This window comes from Sinocyclocheilus anshuiensis, unplaced genomic scaffold (assembly GCF_001515605.1).
Source record: "Sinocyclocheilus anshuiensis isolate Anshui unplaced genomic scaffold, SAMN03320099.WGS_v1.1 scaffold457, whole genome shotgun sequence".
NCBI lineage: Eukaryota > Metazoa > Chordata > Actinopteri > Cypriniformes > Cyprinidae > Sinocyclocheilus > Sinocyclocheilus anshuiensis.
Window position 1 is genome coordinate 3,245,777 of NW_015537939.1, and position 16,696 is coordinate 3,262,472.

The window sequence follows — 16,696 nt, forward strand, 5'->3', positions numbered from 1 at the left end:
TGATTAGTAAGAAATTTATGATTTTTAGGGATTTTTAACACTTAAGCAGACCATACAAAAATGTGCAAAAGAGATAATCCAAACTCATACAAATTTGCCACCAATTTCCTAAACTGTAAAACAGTTAGATAATTAAAAGTGAGTTAAAAAATGCTGAGAAAAGTTCTTGAATTTCATTGTTGCAAACGCTTTTATTATTCAGCTCAGGATTTAGGTCAGGGAAGCTGGTCTGGGGTGAGCTGAACCTATGCAGGCAGGTTCTCCTGTTCTCTGGGGTTTTATCCTGAGCTGAGAGGAAACTCAAATGCTTTCTGTCATCACGGGCTCTCACACGCCATAAATACCCTCTGATGTGTATTTAAGTTCACCGGACTCGTCTTGGCAGAGGAAGTGGTGATATGAGCTTTATTTTTCCTCACATCTATATGTCAGCCATTTTTACTGAGTGTTTTATGATTTCCAGATGTCAGAATCGGCGGGTCTTGACCTTGTCTTTATGTCCTATTTTGAAAGCAATATCATTTGAATGCTTTAGAACGAAGCTTCTTTTGAGCGTGAAAATTTGCTTTGCTAACACACAATATTCTCTAGAGATGACAGGAATGTTTTTAATAACAGTTCTCACACAGGCGATGCCATCAACCAATTAGAATGACATACTAATGAATATTTATGAACACATATCCTTCTAGGTGTTTATCTTCTGATACAAAGAATTAATACAGCAACATATATTGGCACATTTTTGAGTTTTGAATAAATTACCAAAAAACAGGGCTTTAATAGTTCAATTAGGGTCATACAAGTTCGGAAATTGTCATATTGGCCTGTTGTAGTGTTATTTAAATAGTATTGATATACTATAATATTCTTGTCAATATTTTGAATTAGGTTTTATTTATTTTTTTTTTCTGTTTTAATTTTAGTATTTTTTGTCATTTATATTAGTTTCGCTTTTTTTTAAATACATGTCTATAGTTTTTATTAAGTTTTGGTTTATTTCTTTTTTTTATCCAATAAACAGGGTTTTAATAAAGTTTTATTTAAAATAAGGTCATAAAAGTTTGGAAATTGTCATATTGGTCTGCTGCAGTGTTATTAGATTTTAATTTTATTTTTATGTTTTAGTAATTCTGTTTTTTTATTTTTATTATTTTTAGTTTTTCTTTTTTAAATACATGTCTAGTTTTTTATTAAGTTTGAGTTTATTTATTTAGTTGTGAAGAAATAAACTGGGTTTTAATAGCTGGGTTTTAGTTAAAATTATGTCATAAAAGTTTGGACATTGTCATATTGGTCTGCTGCAGTGTTAATAGATTTTATTTTTATGTTTTCTGTTTTTATTTTAGTCTTTTTTGTTATTTTTATTAGTTTTGGGTATTTTTGAATGCATCTCTGTAGTTTTTTATTAAGTTTGGTTTATTTATTTAGCTATGAAAACAGGGTTTTAGTGAAGTTTTAGTTCAAATAATGTCATAAAAGTTCAGAAATTGTCACATTGGTCTACTGCAATGTTATTCAAGTTTGATATACATTTTATATATTTTTTTGTTAATAATTAGAATTAGAATTAATTTTTATATTTTCATTCATTTAGTCATGTTGTTGTTTTTTTTGTATTTTTTTTTTACAAAAAAGTTTTTAAATGTCTATATCTTAATTAAGTTTTAGTTTATTTATTAATTTCTCTTAGTTAAAGTTTTAGTGATTTATGTTTTTTTTTTAGATATGTCTATAATATTAATAATAATATTAAGTTTTAGTTTTTAGTTTTAGTTATTCATAATTGATCCGCTCAGCAAGCACGAAAGAGTTAGATTAAAGCATTTTAAAACTAAAATCACATTGCTGAATCGTGGATACTGGGGGTTATAGAGGGAAACTGTGTGCTACTTGAGGCCTTTATCTAATATTGCTAAAGTTGTGAGTGGGCTCTTCGTCAAAGCAAATGATTGATGCCACCCGAGATTGAAAACAGCAGCCGCAATAACATGAGGGAACAGCAGATATCCCAGAATGCTCCTGGTGTGGGATATGTCTTTTGTGCTCAGCATGATTGAAAAGACAGAGGAAAGGAAAATGAGTTTGCCATTGTTCTGTCTCTCTCAAGGTCTAGTTCTTTCTCTCTGGGCTTCTTTCAAATCTTCAGCTCTATGAAGTAAAGCTACAGCCACAGACAGACCTGAGGCCATAAACACACAGCATAAGTAGGTTATTCTACTTTAAGATTCAATGTCTGTGCTGTTTCTCAATACATTAGCAAAATAAATTAAAATGTTTATGCAAATTGGCCCTTTGTGAAGCTCCACCCCCTTGGTTACTGTTGCGAAACCGCTTTATTATTCATCCTGCAGGATGAAATGTGTGTTTGTGTTTCTCAGTCAGAATTACGTCGCGCTTGTCCACAGACGAAGGGTTTTGGCATCGCAGTCAGAGCTAAACGGGGTTGAGATATCACTGCATGACATTGATGCTCTGATCATATTTGAGAGATATAGACCAGGCTCTCAGAAAGAGACTTTAGTAGTTCTTAAGGTCTGCAATTGATGAGTGAATTTCACTTTAGGTGAGAGGTCAAGAAGTCTGTATATTTATGAAGAGTGACTGTCTCTGTGTGTGTGTGTGTGTGTGTGTGTGTGTGTGTGTGAGAGCTGGCATACAGATGCCAGAGACAAAACGGGAAACACAGACACTTACATAATCTGGTAACGGAGAGGATGTTTGGCTGTCATAGCAAACTTCAAGCCCCTCTAAATATTCTTTCTGCCTCTCACAAACACACACCAGCTCAGATCAGGTTAAGCATTTACATTAAATTTACCTTCAACCTCTAGTTCATGTGTAAGTGAACACGGTGTTGACACTCTAGGGAACATTTTAGACCCGTTTTGCGCCTCTGACATATCCAGCATAGCAGATATAAGCGGAATACACACTGCGGTTGCACACAGAGCAGTTTTCACAGTGTCAGCGAACCTAAACTGTCACAGACTGTCATTGACTGCTGGGTCAGTGGATGCTAAAGCTACTTGGGTAACGTTTACGTGAAGGAACAGTCTTTATGAATCACCCTCATGTCATTTCACAAACATATAACACCAGTAAAAAACTTATTTGTGTAGAATGAGTGAATGGGGACAGATGCGGCTAAGCTCCAAAAATGCCATCCATCCATCCATCCATTCATTCATTCATTCATTCATTTTTTTTTTTAATATCTATCTATTTATTTTTTGTTAAATATTTAAATTAATTAGTATTTAATTAAATATATTATTTATTATCTGTTAATCATGTATTTATGTATGCATGTTAAATATTTATTTGCTATTTTTATTATTATATATTTATAAATAAACATTTATAGTATTTATTTATTTATAAATACATGATACATATTATTATATTATTTATGTATTTGGTTTTAAATATATATATATGTGGCTGTATTATTAATTAAATAATAAATACATGTTAAATGTTTTTATTTTTTATGCATGCGTGCATGTTGAATATTTATTTTATTGTTTATTTAATTATGCATATTGAATATATTTTTTTATGTTTATATTCTTTACTTTTGTAAATACATTTATTTATTTTATTTATAAATACATGATACATATTTATGTATTTAGTTTTTATTGACAAATATATGTTGTATTATTCATGTATTAAAAATACATACGTCAAATATGTTTTTTATTTATTTATGCATGCATGCAAGTTGAATATTTTATTATTATTTTCTTGTTTTTTAATTATACATATCGAACATTTATATATTTATTATTTATTTTTGTAAATATATTCATTTATTTGTATTTATTTTTTATTAATTATATATTTATTCATGAGTACATACAAAATCATATAAATAAATATATAAATATTTGTTCATTTATTTCTATTGTATTTATTTTTATTAATTATATATTTATTCATGAGTACATACAAAATCATATAAATAAATATATAAATATTTGTTCATTTATTTCTACATCATTATTCTCTAAAAATCCTCGTCTCTGCTCCAAAAAAATGGCATGTGAAGACATGTCACACCAAATAATAATGTCAAACAAAATGCATGACCTACTTTTATTATGCTTTTCTGTCATTTTTGGAGCGTTATTTCACTTTCCACTGAAAAAAAGCATCCACATCATTCCTTTCAGGCAGATTAAAGGAAAATTCGCGGATTCTAAAAGCTTTTCACGGATCAAAGTGCAACAGGAAAAAGGAACTAGAGGAATCAGTTTCCTCGCTGTAGCAACCGGTAGCAGCTCTGTCTGTATTTATAGAGCACGGTGAGGGGCCGAGCTGTTTGGCCGAGTGCCCACTCTTCGATCGTCAAATTTACAGGCCAGGCCGGGACCCCCAAGAGCCTTAGCGTTCATGATTTATGAGCCAAGCTCCCCTGCTCGCCTTCCGCTAGATCGTCACAATGCATCACTGAACACCATCTGAGCCAAAGACACTGTGCTCGACACCGCGGGATCTGCACATGCATGAGAACCTGTTCACCTGTGATGAAAGGAGATTAAAACCGGATGAGAGAAGAGAAACCTTGAGAAATGCACAGATGAGAAGAGCAGGACGGAGCTTTGTGCTGGATAGATAGAGCTCCCATCCCGTCATGGACTTAAACTACAACCCAGGTGGGTGGCATGAACACGGAGCCTGTTAGTCTGTCACGAGGCTTTTTATTGGACAAAACAGAAAGGGGAGGAGATTAATTCAGGTTATTTGTAATGTGATTGCTTACTGTGCAGTTTACTATGACTATTGTTTCAAAACCATCAAGTGTTCAACTTAATTAAATAGTGTACTTGTCATATACTGTGTGTGTATATATATATATATATATATATATGTACACTACCAGTCACAAGTTTTTGGACAGTAAGATTTTTAATGTTTTTTTTTAACAATTCTCTTCTTTGCTTTGATCCAAAATACAGCAAAAGCCGTAATATTGTGAAATGATTTTATTATTTAAAATAAATGCTTTCTATTTGAATATATTTTAAAATGTAATTTATTCCTGTGATGGCAAAGCTGAATTTTCAGCATCATTACTCCAGTCTTCAGTGTCACATGATCCTTCAGAAATCATTCTAATATGCTGATTTGATGCGCAAGAAACATTTTTCATTATTACTATCAATATTTAAAACAGTTGAGTACATTTTTTCAGGATTCTTTGATGAATAGAAAGATCCAAAGCAGCATTTATCTGAAATAACAAGCTTTTGTAACATTATACCATTCAAAAGCTTGGAGTCAGTATATTTAAATCATTATGAAATTAATGGAAATTAATACTTTTATTTACCAAGGATGCATTAAATTGATCAAAAGTGATGATAAATATATTTATAATGTTACAAAATATTTCTATTTCAAATAAATGCTGTTCTTCTGAACTTTCTATTCATCAAAGAAACCTAAAAAAAAATTCTACTCGGCTGTTTTCAACATAACAATAATAAATGTTTTTTTTGAGCAGAAAATCAGCATATTAGAATGATTTCTGAAGGATCGTGTGACACTAAAGACTGGAGTAATGATGCTAAAATTCAGCTTTGAAATCACAGGAATAAATCACATTTTAAAATATATTCAAATAGAAAACAGTTATTTTAAATAGTAAAAATATTTCACAATATTACTGCTTTTGCTGTATTTGGATCAAAAAAATGCAGGCTTGGTGAGCAGAAGAGACTTCTTTAAAAAACATACTTATGCTTGACTTCTTCCAGACGCATATTGCTTGTCATATCCGTTAGCTGTGTATTTTCGATTGTGTTCTCTGCATGATTATTTGCTTGCATGAATAAGAAAGATGAAAGGCAGAGCTATAGGGAGATCTCTTCCCATCTCTCTGTTGTCATTCTGGCTCTGTGGTTTAGTGCTTCGTTCTCTGAGTGATTTGGAGCCAATTCAGATGCTTTTAAAAAGATGCCTTTTGGCTCTCTTTGCTAATCTTCGTGCATTCCTCTCTTTAAGGTTATCTGAAGAGCTGACGTGGCACTTTGGGGTGTCAATGCTCTCTAATGGTTGCTCATGCACCACTGTAGCTCTGCTAGATTAAAAAGGCCGTATTGTGGAAAATATAATCTTTTTTTTTTTCTTATGAATATGGTCAATACGAGGAATATTGTAATAATATATTGTTTCAATAAATATCTTATTTTTATTTAATACATATATTTGAATACTTTTTTAAATATTTAGTTAAAATATTCAAAACAAAATAGTTTTTATATTTTAATAATATAAGATTAATAAATTATGAACATTTAATTCTATATGATTATGACACACAATCATTTATTTTTAATAAATATATTTTGATGTAATAATACAAATATTTTTTATAAATATCTAAATATTTTAAATATAGTCATAGTCATATAGTCACAATATATATATAGATATATATTAATACAATATGTAAATTATTGCATATATGATTATTATGACAATATGAAAAAAATATTCTATTTGAAAGTTTTGTTCATAAACACTTGGTCTGCATTTCTCTACTTTCATATATCAACTGTACATAGAAATAACTTTCCCAGTCATGCATCTGGATAATTGTGCATTTCCAGCCCACATAATGGAGACTGTCCAAATCTCTGAAGGTGGATTAACGATAATGCAGGTCCAGCGATGACATTATCCAGCTCAATATATTGCACAACGATGTTAAAACCTCTGGCTCCTAATAGCTCAAAGGTGAACATTATGTCTAAAGGACCATTAGGCGAGAATGTAAGATGATTTTCCAGTGAATATAGGTGAGACACAAAGGCATGTCTGCTGTCTTTCCCATTCTCTCTGGTCGTTGTTGCAGACAGACCTGTCTTATACATCCAGCCCCAAGAGACTGCAGTCTACATTAGATTAGCAGATGTCAAAATTCTCATCCCCTCAAGAGCAGTCAACACTTTTTGAGGGTTTACGTTGTCCTGCAGAGATTTTACTGACATTTGAACTGTCTGAGTTGGTTAGACAGAGACTGAGAGACAGGAAAGAGAGAAAGTAATTGAATAGGACTGAATGGGATTTGTCATAATGTCAGAGCAGAGGCTGTGATTGGTTCAGATAAGGTTCAACTACTTCCCCTGTCAACGACCCTTGTGAGGCCTGCAACAATAACATACAGTTACAAGGATGTTTAGCGGTCGCAGTGACATGCGATGTTGAAATTGCAGCGGTCATCCATCAACTGCAGAACTCAACAGAAATGATGACATTTACTTAAGCAGTCTCAGCGTGGGATTATTAGATGGGGGAAAATTATATTTCTGTTTCTCACAGACAGCCTGCAGGAGAGAACAATCTCAAATGAAATCTTTAATAACTCTGTTGTGTCAATGAGTGCCAATTAAGAGGCTTTTTTATGAAAATATGTATATATCTATGTTTATACAACAGTTCAATGCCACAAGAAACAACCACTGAGTGTCTTAAAAAAAACTCCTTGTATGCAGAACTACTTCCTTCCGCGACGGATTCAAATCTCAGAATAACAGTTTAACAGCTGAATCCTCCTTTACTAATTCGAAAACGTTACTTTAGAACGAGTAACAAAGGAACGTTGAGTTGCTTCATTGAAAGCTTATTGTATTACTGTATTAAAAGCAGTGTATTATGTGGAGTAGAGTGTTATGAGAGAGAGATGGACTGAGCGATCGTGATTACCTGCATCTGATACAGCATTCATTCTTCAGCTCGATCTCATATTCACAATAAAACATTAGTTTGAATACCTGCTGAAGAAAGCGATAGGCTCTTTGTCGTACTATCGTTTCATCTGTTAAGGGTGATTTCCAATGACAGAGCTGCATTCATTTGTTGGCTGCGTCTTTCAAGCTGTTGTTAAAAGTAAAAATAACTTCCTTGTCAGTGTTGCCAGATTGGAAACGTCCAGAGTAGCGTACCAGAACCTCAAAATGAGTGTATTTGGAAGAAAATTATCAAACTCGAGTCAAATGTACAGAATACAGCTATTTATCTTGACAAACAACTCTTTGACATGACATAAAAATTACCACAATAGATAAATATCTTAGTGGGAAGGTCCAAAATCCACCTCTGAGTCGCTGTCATCGGAAGCCAGTGTGTTGGCAGATGTTGCAGGGGGTATACATTTCATACATAGTGAATTTCAACATAGTGCTCGAAGTGTCACAAAATTCTGAAATGATCGTACATTATGGGATTTTTTCATAATTGATCATACATCGTACAGTGGTTAAAATTATCGTACAAATACAATAATTATCGCACGTCTGGCAACACTGTTCCTTGTTTACAACCGCGTTTCAGTCTCTTTCAATATAAAAGTCTTTATTGGTGACTCACTCATAAAAACAGTCTCTTGTCGCCATCTAATGGTAGGAATAATGTAACAAAAATCACCATCATGAACACACACACACCGATTCCCAATACTAAATATTATTATTAAATACTGATATTATTTATATAAAATATTATTTATTGAAAAAAATATTAAATAAACAACAGCAGCCATCATAAAAGTTGCTTTAGCAATTCAGTCAAAAGTACAAAGGCAGCGCTCTGATATACATAATTAATGTACTATATAAAATATAAACTTATGAAATTTTGCCCTCAGCTAAAACGGTTTGCTCTTTAACCAAAAGTAATTATATCTCATGTTTAACCACTATAGAGCCATCAGAGCCAGTGGTAAATTCCAGAAGATTTGGCCGAGGTGAGGCGCTCTCGGCGGGTTTATGAACACTGAACGGCCGCTGGCATCCTGGAGCTCATATCTCCAAAAACATTAAATCAAATTTTCAAATAGGCGTTATCTTTATTAACAAACCACATATTTGAAGTATAAACAAGTACATTCTCGTCTAAAAAACTCACAAAAGCAGTATTATTTATTAAATTACAGTGGATTTGGGAATCCACCATGACACTCACTGTGAGAAATACTGCAAGCAGAGTAATACAAATGATGAAACAATTTTAATTATATAAAAAAATAATTTTATATATATATTCAAAAATGTATAATTGTAATGTAATATTTACATTAAAACTAAAATATTAATAACTATATTATTGTTCATATGAAATATATTGTAAAAGTTAATATTATTAAATACAATGTCAAGATAACCCAGATTTAAAAATAACCCTAGATTTATACTTTTATCCAAATACTGATTGGTTTCCTATCTATTATAAGCTGGTTGGATGGAGAGGATATGGTGGATGTCAGACTGTGATCCGAGGAAGATATCCAGTGATCTAAGACAGTGATGTCCCTTTGTCTTCTCTTTCTTACATGTCCTCTTTTTTATATCCCTCTCTTTTATTTCTTGCCAGGTTTGTGATATGAAGAGATGTTAAGTTACAGAGCTGGTAACCTCACACCTCTAAACTCTCATTCTGAGTCAGAGCCAAGAGTCACGAGGTCACATGGAGCCCTTGGGTGCGTCTAAAAATGGTGTCATGTGACCTCAGCATCTGCACAGCTGGTTGGCCTGTGACCTAGAATGATGAATTAAGTCATAAATAAGATTTTAATCTCATGGTGTTTCCCTTTTAATCATCTTATGGTGAGATTTACAGAATCACATTTGAACAAACCATCATTTCTAAATCTCCAGTCCTGTCAGTGTGGAACAGAAAGTGTGCTGTATGTGTGTGTGTACAGGGTGTTTTGGGGTGTCCGTGTGCTTGTTTTTGCCCAGATCTTGCTGAGAGAGAATGAGCTAATGACATTACAGGGTGTTTTCTAAAGTCCTAAAGCCCAAATCGACTCTCATCAGCATTTTCTCAGCAGCTCTATCTAAGCCCTATCTTACTGCAGTTCTCAATCCCACAATCCCCTCTGTTCTCTGCGAGCTCTTCATTCTGGCAGCTTGCATGGGCCAACAGCTTTGCCAGAGCAAACAGGCAGGATCTGGGATGGTAAAGGATTACAATACAAACATTCTTATCAGCTGTCTGAACGCTTTTGAGCCGGACGCTGCATTAGGACTGTCATAATAATCAGAGCAGAGCCACTCGCCTGCCAAAGAGAGAGAGAGTGTGTGTGTGTGTGTGTGTGTGTGTGTGTGTACATATTTAGTTATAGTTTGGGGACATATTTGCCTTGCAGAAGTTAACTCAATCTGACAAAACCTCTCTGGGGTTGCTTTTATTACAATTTTATTACTGCATTTTTTTTCCTTTCTTTCTTTCTTTCTTTCTTTCTTTCTTTCTTTCTATCTTTCTTTCTTTCTTTCTTTCTTTCTATCTTTCTTTCTTTCTTTCTTTCTTTCTATCTTTCTTTCTTTCTTTCTTTCTTTCTATCTTTCTTTCTTTCTTTCTTTCTTTCTATCTTTCTTTCTTTCTTTCTTTCTTTCTATCTTTCTTTCTTTCTTTCTTTCTTTCTATCTTTCTTTCTTTCTTTCTTTCTTTCTATCTTTCTTTCTTTCTTTCTTTCTTTCTATCTTTCTTTCTTTCTTTCTTTCTTTCTATCTTTCTTTCTTTCTTTCTTTCTTTCTATCTTTCTTTCTTTCTTTCTTTCTTTCTATCTTTCTTTCTTTCTTTCTTTCTTTCTATCTTTCTTTCTTTCTTTCTTTCTTTCTATCTTTCTTTCTTTCTTTCTTTCTTTCTATCTTTCTTTCTTTCTTTCTTTCTTTCTATCTTTCTTTCTTTCTTTCTTTCTTTCTATCTTTCTTTCTTTCTTTCTTTCTTTCTATCTTTCTTTCTTTCTTTCTTTCTTTCTTTCTTTCTTTCTTTCTTTCTTTCCTTCTTTCTAAGCATGAATATTAATTCTTTAATAATATCTGTAAATTATTATTATAATTATTATACATATTTATTATTATTATTTGTCTGTCTGTCTATATATCTGTGTATATATATGTGTGTGTGTGATAATATAATAATTATTATACATATTTATGTATATATATTTGTTTATATATATATATATATATATATATATATATACTTAACAAAATTATAAACGCAACACTTTTGTTTATACATACATAGAAAAAAAAAATATATATATATAATACATTTCTGTATTTTTGTAATAAATTAGATTTTCTTTTTTACATATTTATTATTTAACGCATGTATGCACACTGCTGAATATAATTAGCTTTATATAAAACATTTGAAGTCCTCATTTGGATGCTAATGCCTCTAGATCAGGACTGATCATTGCAGATATGTTTTTTATGACTGAAAAAATTATAACATTTTGCTGCTTTCCCTGGAAGATATTGCAGAGTTTCATATTTCAGTGCTTGACGTTGAAAAGATACTGCTGGCATTGATTGATACTGAAATTCACCTCTATCTGTGTCTGTTGTCTGACAGCAGATATTGAGTCCAGTGTATGGTCTCCAGAGGCCTTTTGATTTGATCAGTGTGTTTGCTCAAGGGATTCGCCTATCAGCACCAGTGTGTACATTAACATTCACTTCTGCCTTCAAGTGTCATGTTGACATTGATAAATTATAAATGATAGATGCTATATGTGATATTCACATGCACAATGCAAGCGTGGCTGTGTTGCTAGTAATATCTGAGATATTTGTCTCTCGCATTGATTTGACGTTGTATATCAGGGCAGCGACGGGCCGCAGTGGAAACTGTCTGAGAGATTGATGCTTGCAGTGTCAGGCTCTACAAAGGAATTTGATCTCAGAAATGGAAATGTTCGAGCGCAGTGCAGAAATGAAATGTTTATGATTGTGTGAATAATGATCTCTGGAGCTGCATAGAGGGGTTTAGGACAGCTTGTGCTTTACTTGTCTCTGCCGATGGCGAATGGAAAATGATAACTGGGACGCAGGAAGTACAGGTGTTCACATGCACTCTAACTTGTGTCATCATGTGTGTTTCAAGATTTTGATTAGGCGAGCGTCGCTATATATACTTCAAGTCTGGGATTCGAACAGACTACTAACCATTAATATGACATTTTGTAAAAGTGAGTCGAGCATAGCATTAGCTCTCTGGTTATGCCTTGAGAATGCCATCTCAGGGGATTTATCAGTAACTGACACAACATGTGCTGTAACAGGTGTTTAGTGCGTTAGCCTGCAGGACTCAGCTCGGGGTTTCCTGTAGAAAGTCCCGTCTGTTATACAGGGATTATGTTCAGTCTTTCTGTCAGTGGGAAACGGGAGTCTCTTCCGAAAACCTGAAACGAAGCTAGCAATGTGTGTGTGCAAACAAACACAGCATTAAAATGAATACTTCCATAAGTCCATTTGGGGCTCACTTGATCGAAATCTTTCAGGCTTATGCTTAAATGCTTGAAATTAGTGTTGTAAATAAGAATAAATTGTGCCAGCTTTTTATTTTATTTTATTTTATTTAAATTCAATGTAAAAAATATTGTTTATTATTTAATTACAATAATTAGTTTTTTAGAATTCAGAAGTTGGCATAATTTATTTTTGTTTAGAAAATAGTTTTTTTTTTAATTTAACTTAAATATTATTATTATTATTATTGTTGTTGTTGTTGTTATAATGGTTAAGGGTGATGGTGAAGGAAGGTTTTTTGGTCTCTGCATTTTTTTCATACTTTCTATGACTTTACTATTATTATAAAAGGTGGGAACATTTCATAATTAAATGTAAATATTAGTGATGTCAATCGATTAAAAAAGTTTTTCACATTTTTCTGAAATTAATCGCGATTAATCCCACCTAACATAAACGTTTTTAAATATACTTTTATATTGCAATAATTTCACATTCAATCTTCAAATTAATGTACAAACAACATAAAAACAGTATATTATTTAATATTTCTTTAATAGCATATTTTTTATGACTGAACTGATACCAATACTACTGACATCTCTATAAAATAGTTTTCCCTCTAATACTTAACCACTGAACATAGCCATTCAACATTACATGAACATTTATTTGACTTAAAAAAAAACTTCTAACTTAAGTGAACTTAAAACAATCTTCACATAAACCCATTATAATAAATGTCATATTTACCTGTGCCCTTCAGCAGAAAAATACAGAAATGGAAATTGAAGTTATAAAACAATAAATTCTAAATTAAATATAGATGAATCCTTCAAGCTATAAAAGTTCTTTTTTCCCCTCTTTTTTTCTTTGTCCTTTGATTAATAGACATCAGAGCAGCTGGTTATTAGGTTGTTTTGGCTGTTATTTATTTAAGAGCTGCCGCTGCTGAACGTGATGCAGATCTGACACGCATCATATTTACTCTTTTTACCTTTCTGACCCACTTCAAGTCTTGAAGTCTCTATTAATGGGCTGATGAGTTGAATCGGGTGTGTTAGATGAGGGAGACAGTGCTGGGCTGCTCCAGGACAGTTTTGAAAACCATTTCAGAGACATGTTCTTAAATGTGACTTCATGAATTAACTGACCACGACATTGCATGCACGTAGTTTATTTCGCGCTTTGATATGAAAGGATACAGGCTACAGTGCACGCCGGCACCTTTGTGTGTGCAATTGAAGAGCACGCGCTGCAAGCACAGTATCGTTTCCGCGCTCGCTTGACTTGCGCCTGGTGCTGAAGTGAAGTGGAGCGCACGTCTGAAACGTCTCCCGTTCTCATTCGTTCTGCGACTGAATAAATGCACTTCTTGTCAAGAGAAAAATTGGCCGAAGCAGCAGTTGTGAGTGGGGTGGCCAACCCTAGCCACGCCCCTGCGTTAATTGCGTTAAATAATTTTAACTCGTTAAGCTGAAAAAATTAATCGCCTGTGATAACGCGCTAATTTTGACACCGCTAGTAAATATTAAAACACTTTCATAGTAATTTAATATTCAAATATTTATTTTAAAAATATATTTTCAGAAATCATAAGAATTTCGTTTGCTTTTTATTTTTAATAAATAAATACTGACAAATGACTGTTTTTTCCTCATGTAGCAACACTCATTCTCAGCTTCACTTGTTTTTCAACTGTGAATTTGTTGTGGCATCTTGATTTTAGAGTGTTTTTCTATTGGTAGCCCCAATTTTCCACCAGTTTCATGAGTCAAGATCCCCAATTATCTGATTCCCTATCAGCAACTACACCACCATATAAATCTCTCCCACAGGTGTTACGGGGCGACAGAGACGTGAGACGTGCGAATCCATTATATTTTGGATTTGGATTCGAATATTTATTTAAAGGCGTGGTCATGAAACAGGCATGGGTCGATACACAGCAAAACAGTAATAGAAGAGGCAAGACGAAGAGTAATCCAAAGGCTAACGTGGGTCTGAGATAGGCAAACAATGTCCAGAGAGCTAGGCAAAAGAAGAATCCAAGACAGGCAGGAGATCAGGAAATGGGCAATCAGGCACAAAACTAGACGTGACTAGACTAGAGCTAGGAACTAGGAACTAGACAAAACTCGGAAATGGCTCCGTAACGTTGCTATCACTGACGTGGCGATAAGCGCTAAACAATACTCGGCGTTGAATGGTGGTGTGAGACTGATTTATATAGTGTGTGTTATTGGTAGCAGCTGTGTGTGAATGGTTTCAGGTGAGCTTGTGATTAGTGCAATGGAGCATGGGAAATGTAGTCCAGGGTGATGTGTAGCAGTCTGTGTAGTATGAGAGTCAATGTAATGGAAGGGTGACCTCTGGTGGCGATCGAACGGAAGTCCATGGACAGGATTCATGACAACAGGTGTGTCAGACTTCAAATAACATTAACTCTTCGTCAGACCCTACAGGCAAAGAAAAGGGCACATATAGCGTGGAAGATATTCACTAATATTAAACTCAGGCCTGTGGCCATCTGAACAGACAGAGCTGGGGGAGGAGGAGATCTTGTAGTAATTTAATATGTCATAGGCAGACATTCCCAATGGAGTGAATTTATTATTTGGTTCAATTACCTGTGCTCTGTAACCTATGTGATTTACTACGACACGGCTGTGGCCATAAATCATTCCTGTGAGCCACAGACCTCCTCTGCAACCTCTCGTCCTGCTATTCCATCCAGGGCAGGTGTCATCTGCATACCAGCCTAAACCGACCGTCTGACCATTAAAACCCACTAAGGCTTTATTAAGCAGCCTGGATGAGAGTGTTGAGAGACTGGGCCATTGCTTTGGTTGTTTGTTCCCATGTTGGTTTTTAACTGGTTTATTAGTATTCATTAATGGGAAAGGTTAGCTTTACAGAATGAAGCCTGAGCACTAGGAATGTGATCACACAATTTATGCTTACATTAATTATTGCTCTGGCAAGCATCCATATATGACTATTGATCATAAAATTCACATTTTAAGCATTTGTAGTGTTGTTTTCCTATTGAATATGCCACATTTGTTGTTTTCCCCAGTTGAAGTCATTAATTTACTTCCTCCTTATGTGTTTCCTAGTCTGTATCTGACCGATCAGCAAACTTCGAGCAATTCAGCATTACTTCTGGATTAGTGCAATGGAGCATGGGAAATGTAGTCCAGGGTGATGTGTAGCAGTCTGTGTAGTATGAGAGTCAATGTAATGGAAGGGTGACCTCTGGTGGCGATCGAACGGAAGTCCATGGACAGGATTCATGACAACAGGTGTGTCAGACTTCAAATAACATTAACTCTTCGTCAGACCCTACAGGCAAAGAAAAGGGCACATATAGCGTGGAAGATATTCACTAATATTAAACTCAGGCCTGTGGCCATCTGAACAGACAGAGCTGGGGGAGGAGGAGATCTTGTAGTAATTTAATATGTCATAGGCAGACATTCCCAATGGAGTGAATTTATTATTTGGTTCAATTACCTGTGCTCTGTAACCTATGTGATTTACTACGACACGGCTGTGGCCATAAATCATTCCTGTGAGCCACAGACCTCCTCTGCAACCTCTCGTCCTGCTATTCCATCCAGGGCAGGTGTCATCTGCATACCAGCCTAAACCGACCGTCTGACCATTAAAACCCACTAAGGCTTTATTAAGCAGCCTGGATGAGAGTGTTGAGAGACTGGGCCATTGCTTTGGTTGTTTGTTCCCATGTTGGTTTTTAACTGGTTTATTAGTATTCATTAATGGGAAAGGTTAGCTTTACAGAATGAAGCCTGAGCACTAGGAATGTGATCACACAATTTATGCTTACATTAATTATTGCTCTGGCAAGCATCCATATATGACTATTGATCATAAAATTCACATTTTAAGCATTTGTAGTGTTGTTTTCCTATTGAATATGCCACATTTGTTGTTTTCCCCAGTTGAAGTCATTAATTTACTTCCTCCTTATGTGTTTCCTAGTCTGTATCTGACCGATCAGCAAACTTCGAGCAATTCAGCATTACTTCTGTGCTACAGACCCTCGTAATATTGATAGTACTCCATGTACTCTGTAATAGCCATAATAAATTTTATACAGTGTATTAGGACTCACATCTGAGACAGACTAATGTTGAGTTGGTCCTGACCTGAACTGAGGCACAGAGGCTATTTTAGATTACTCAATTTGAGCACCGAGATAATTGGCCATTTGTCAAGATGACCTCCTTTAAACTTGAGACACAGTTGAACATATTTCTGATAAAGCTTGGAAACAGTAGCACTCAGAATTCTGATTCATTTTAGGGAGTTGATTCTTTTGAATTGACTCGTTTGAATCATTAAACAGAAGAATTCCCATTTTTCTGTGTGATGTACTATTATTCTAATTTTTTTTTTTG

General features: G+C 34.2%; 1 protein-coding gene across 2 annotated transcripts in view; it reads left to right on the plus strand.

Moving 5' to 3' along the window:
• LOC107662265 (rho GTPase-activating protein 24-like) overlaps nt 1–16,696 on the plus strand; it is a 123,272-nt gene that overhangs the window by 71,726 nt on the left and 34,850 nt on the right. Inside the window, exon 1 of one of the 2 annotated variants that reach the window (XM_016452222.1) lies at nt 4,420–4,661. The exons of the other annotated variant lie outside the window; for it this stretch is intronic. Within the exon in view, the coding sequence (XP_016307708.1) occupies nt 4,640–4,661 (22 nt within the window). The 5' untranslated portion in view covers nt 4,420–4,639. Of the gene's footprint in view, nt 1–4,419; nt 4,662–16,696 lie in introns of those variants that run through there. 2 annotated transcript variants of the gene reach the window in all.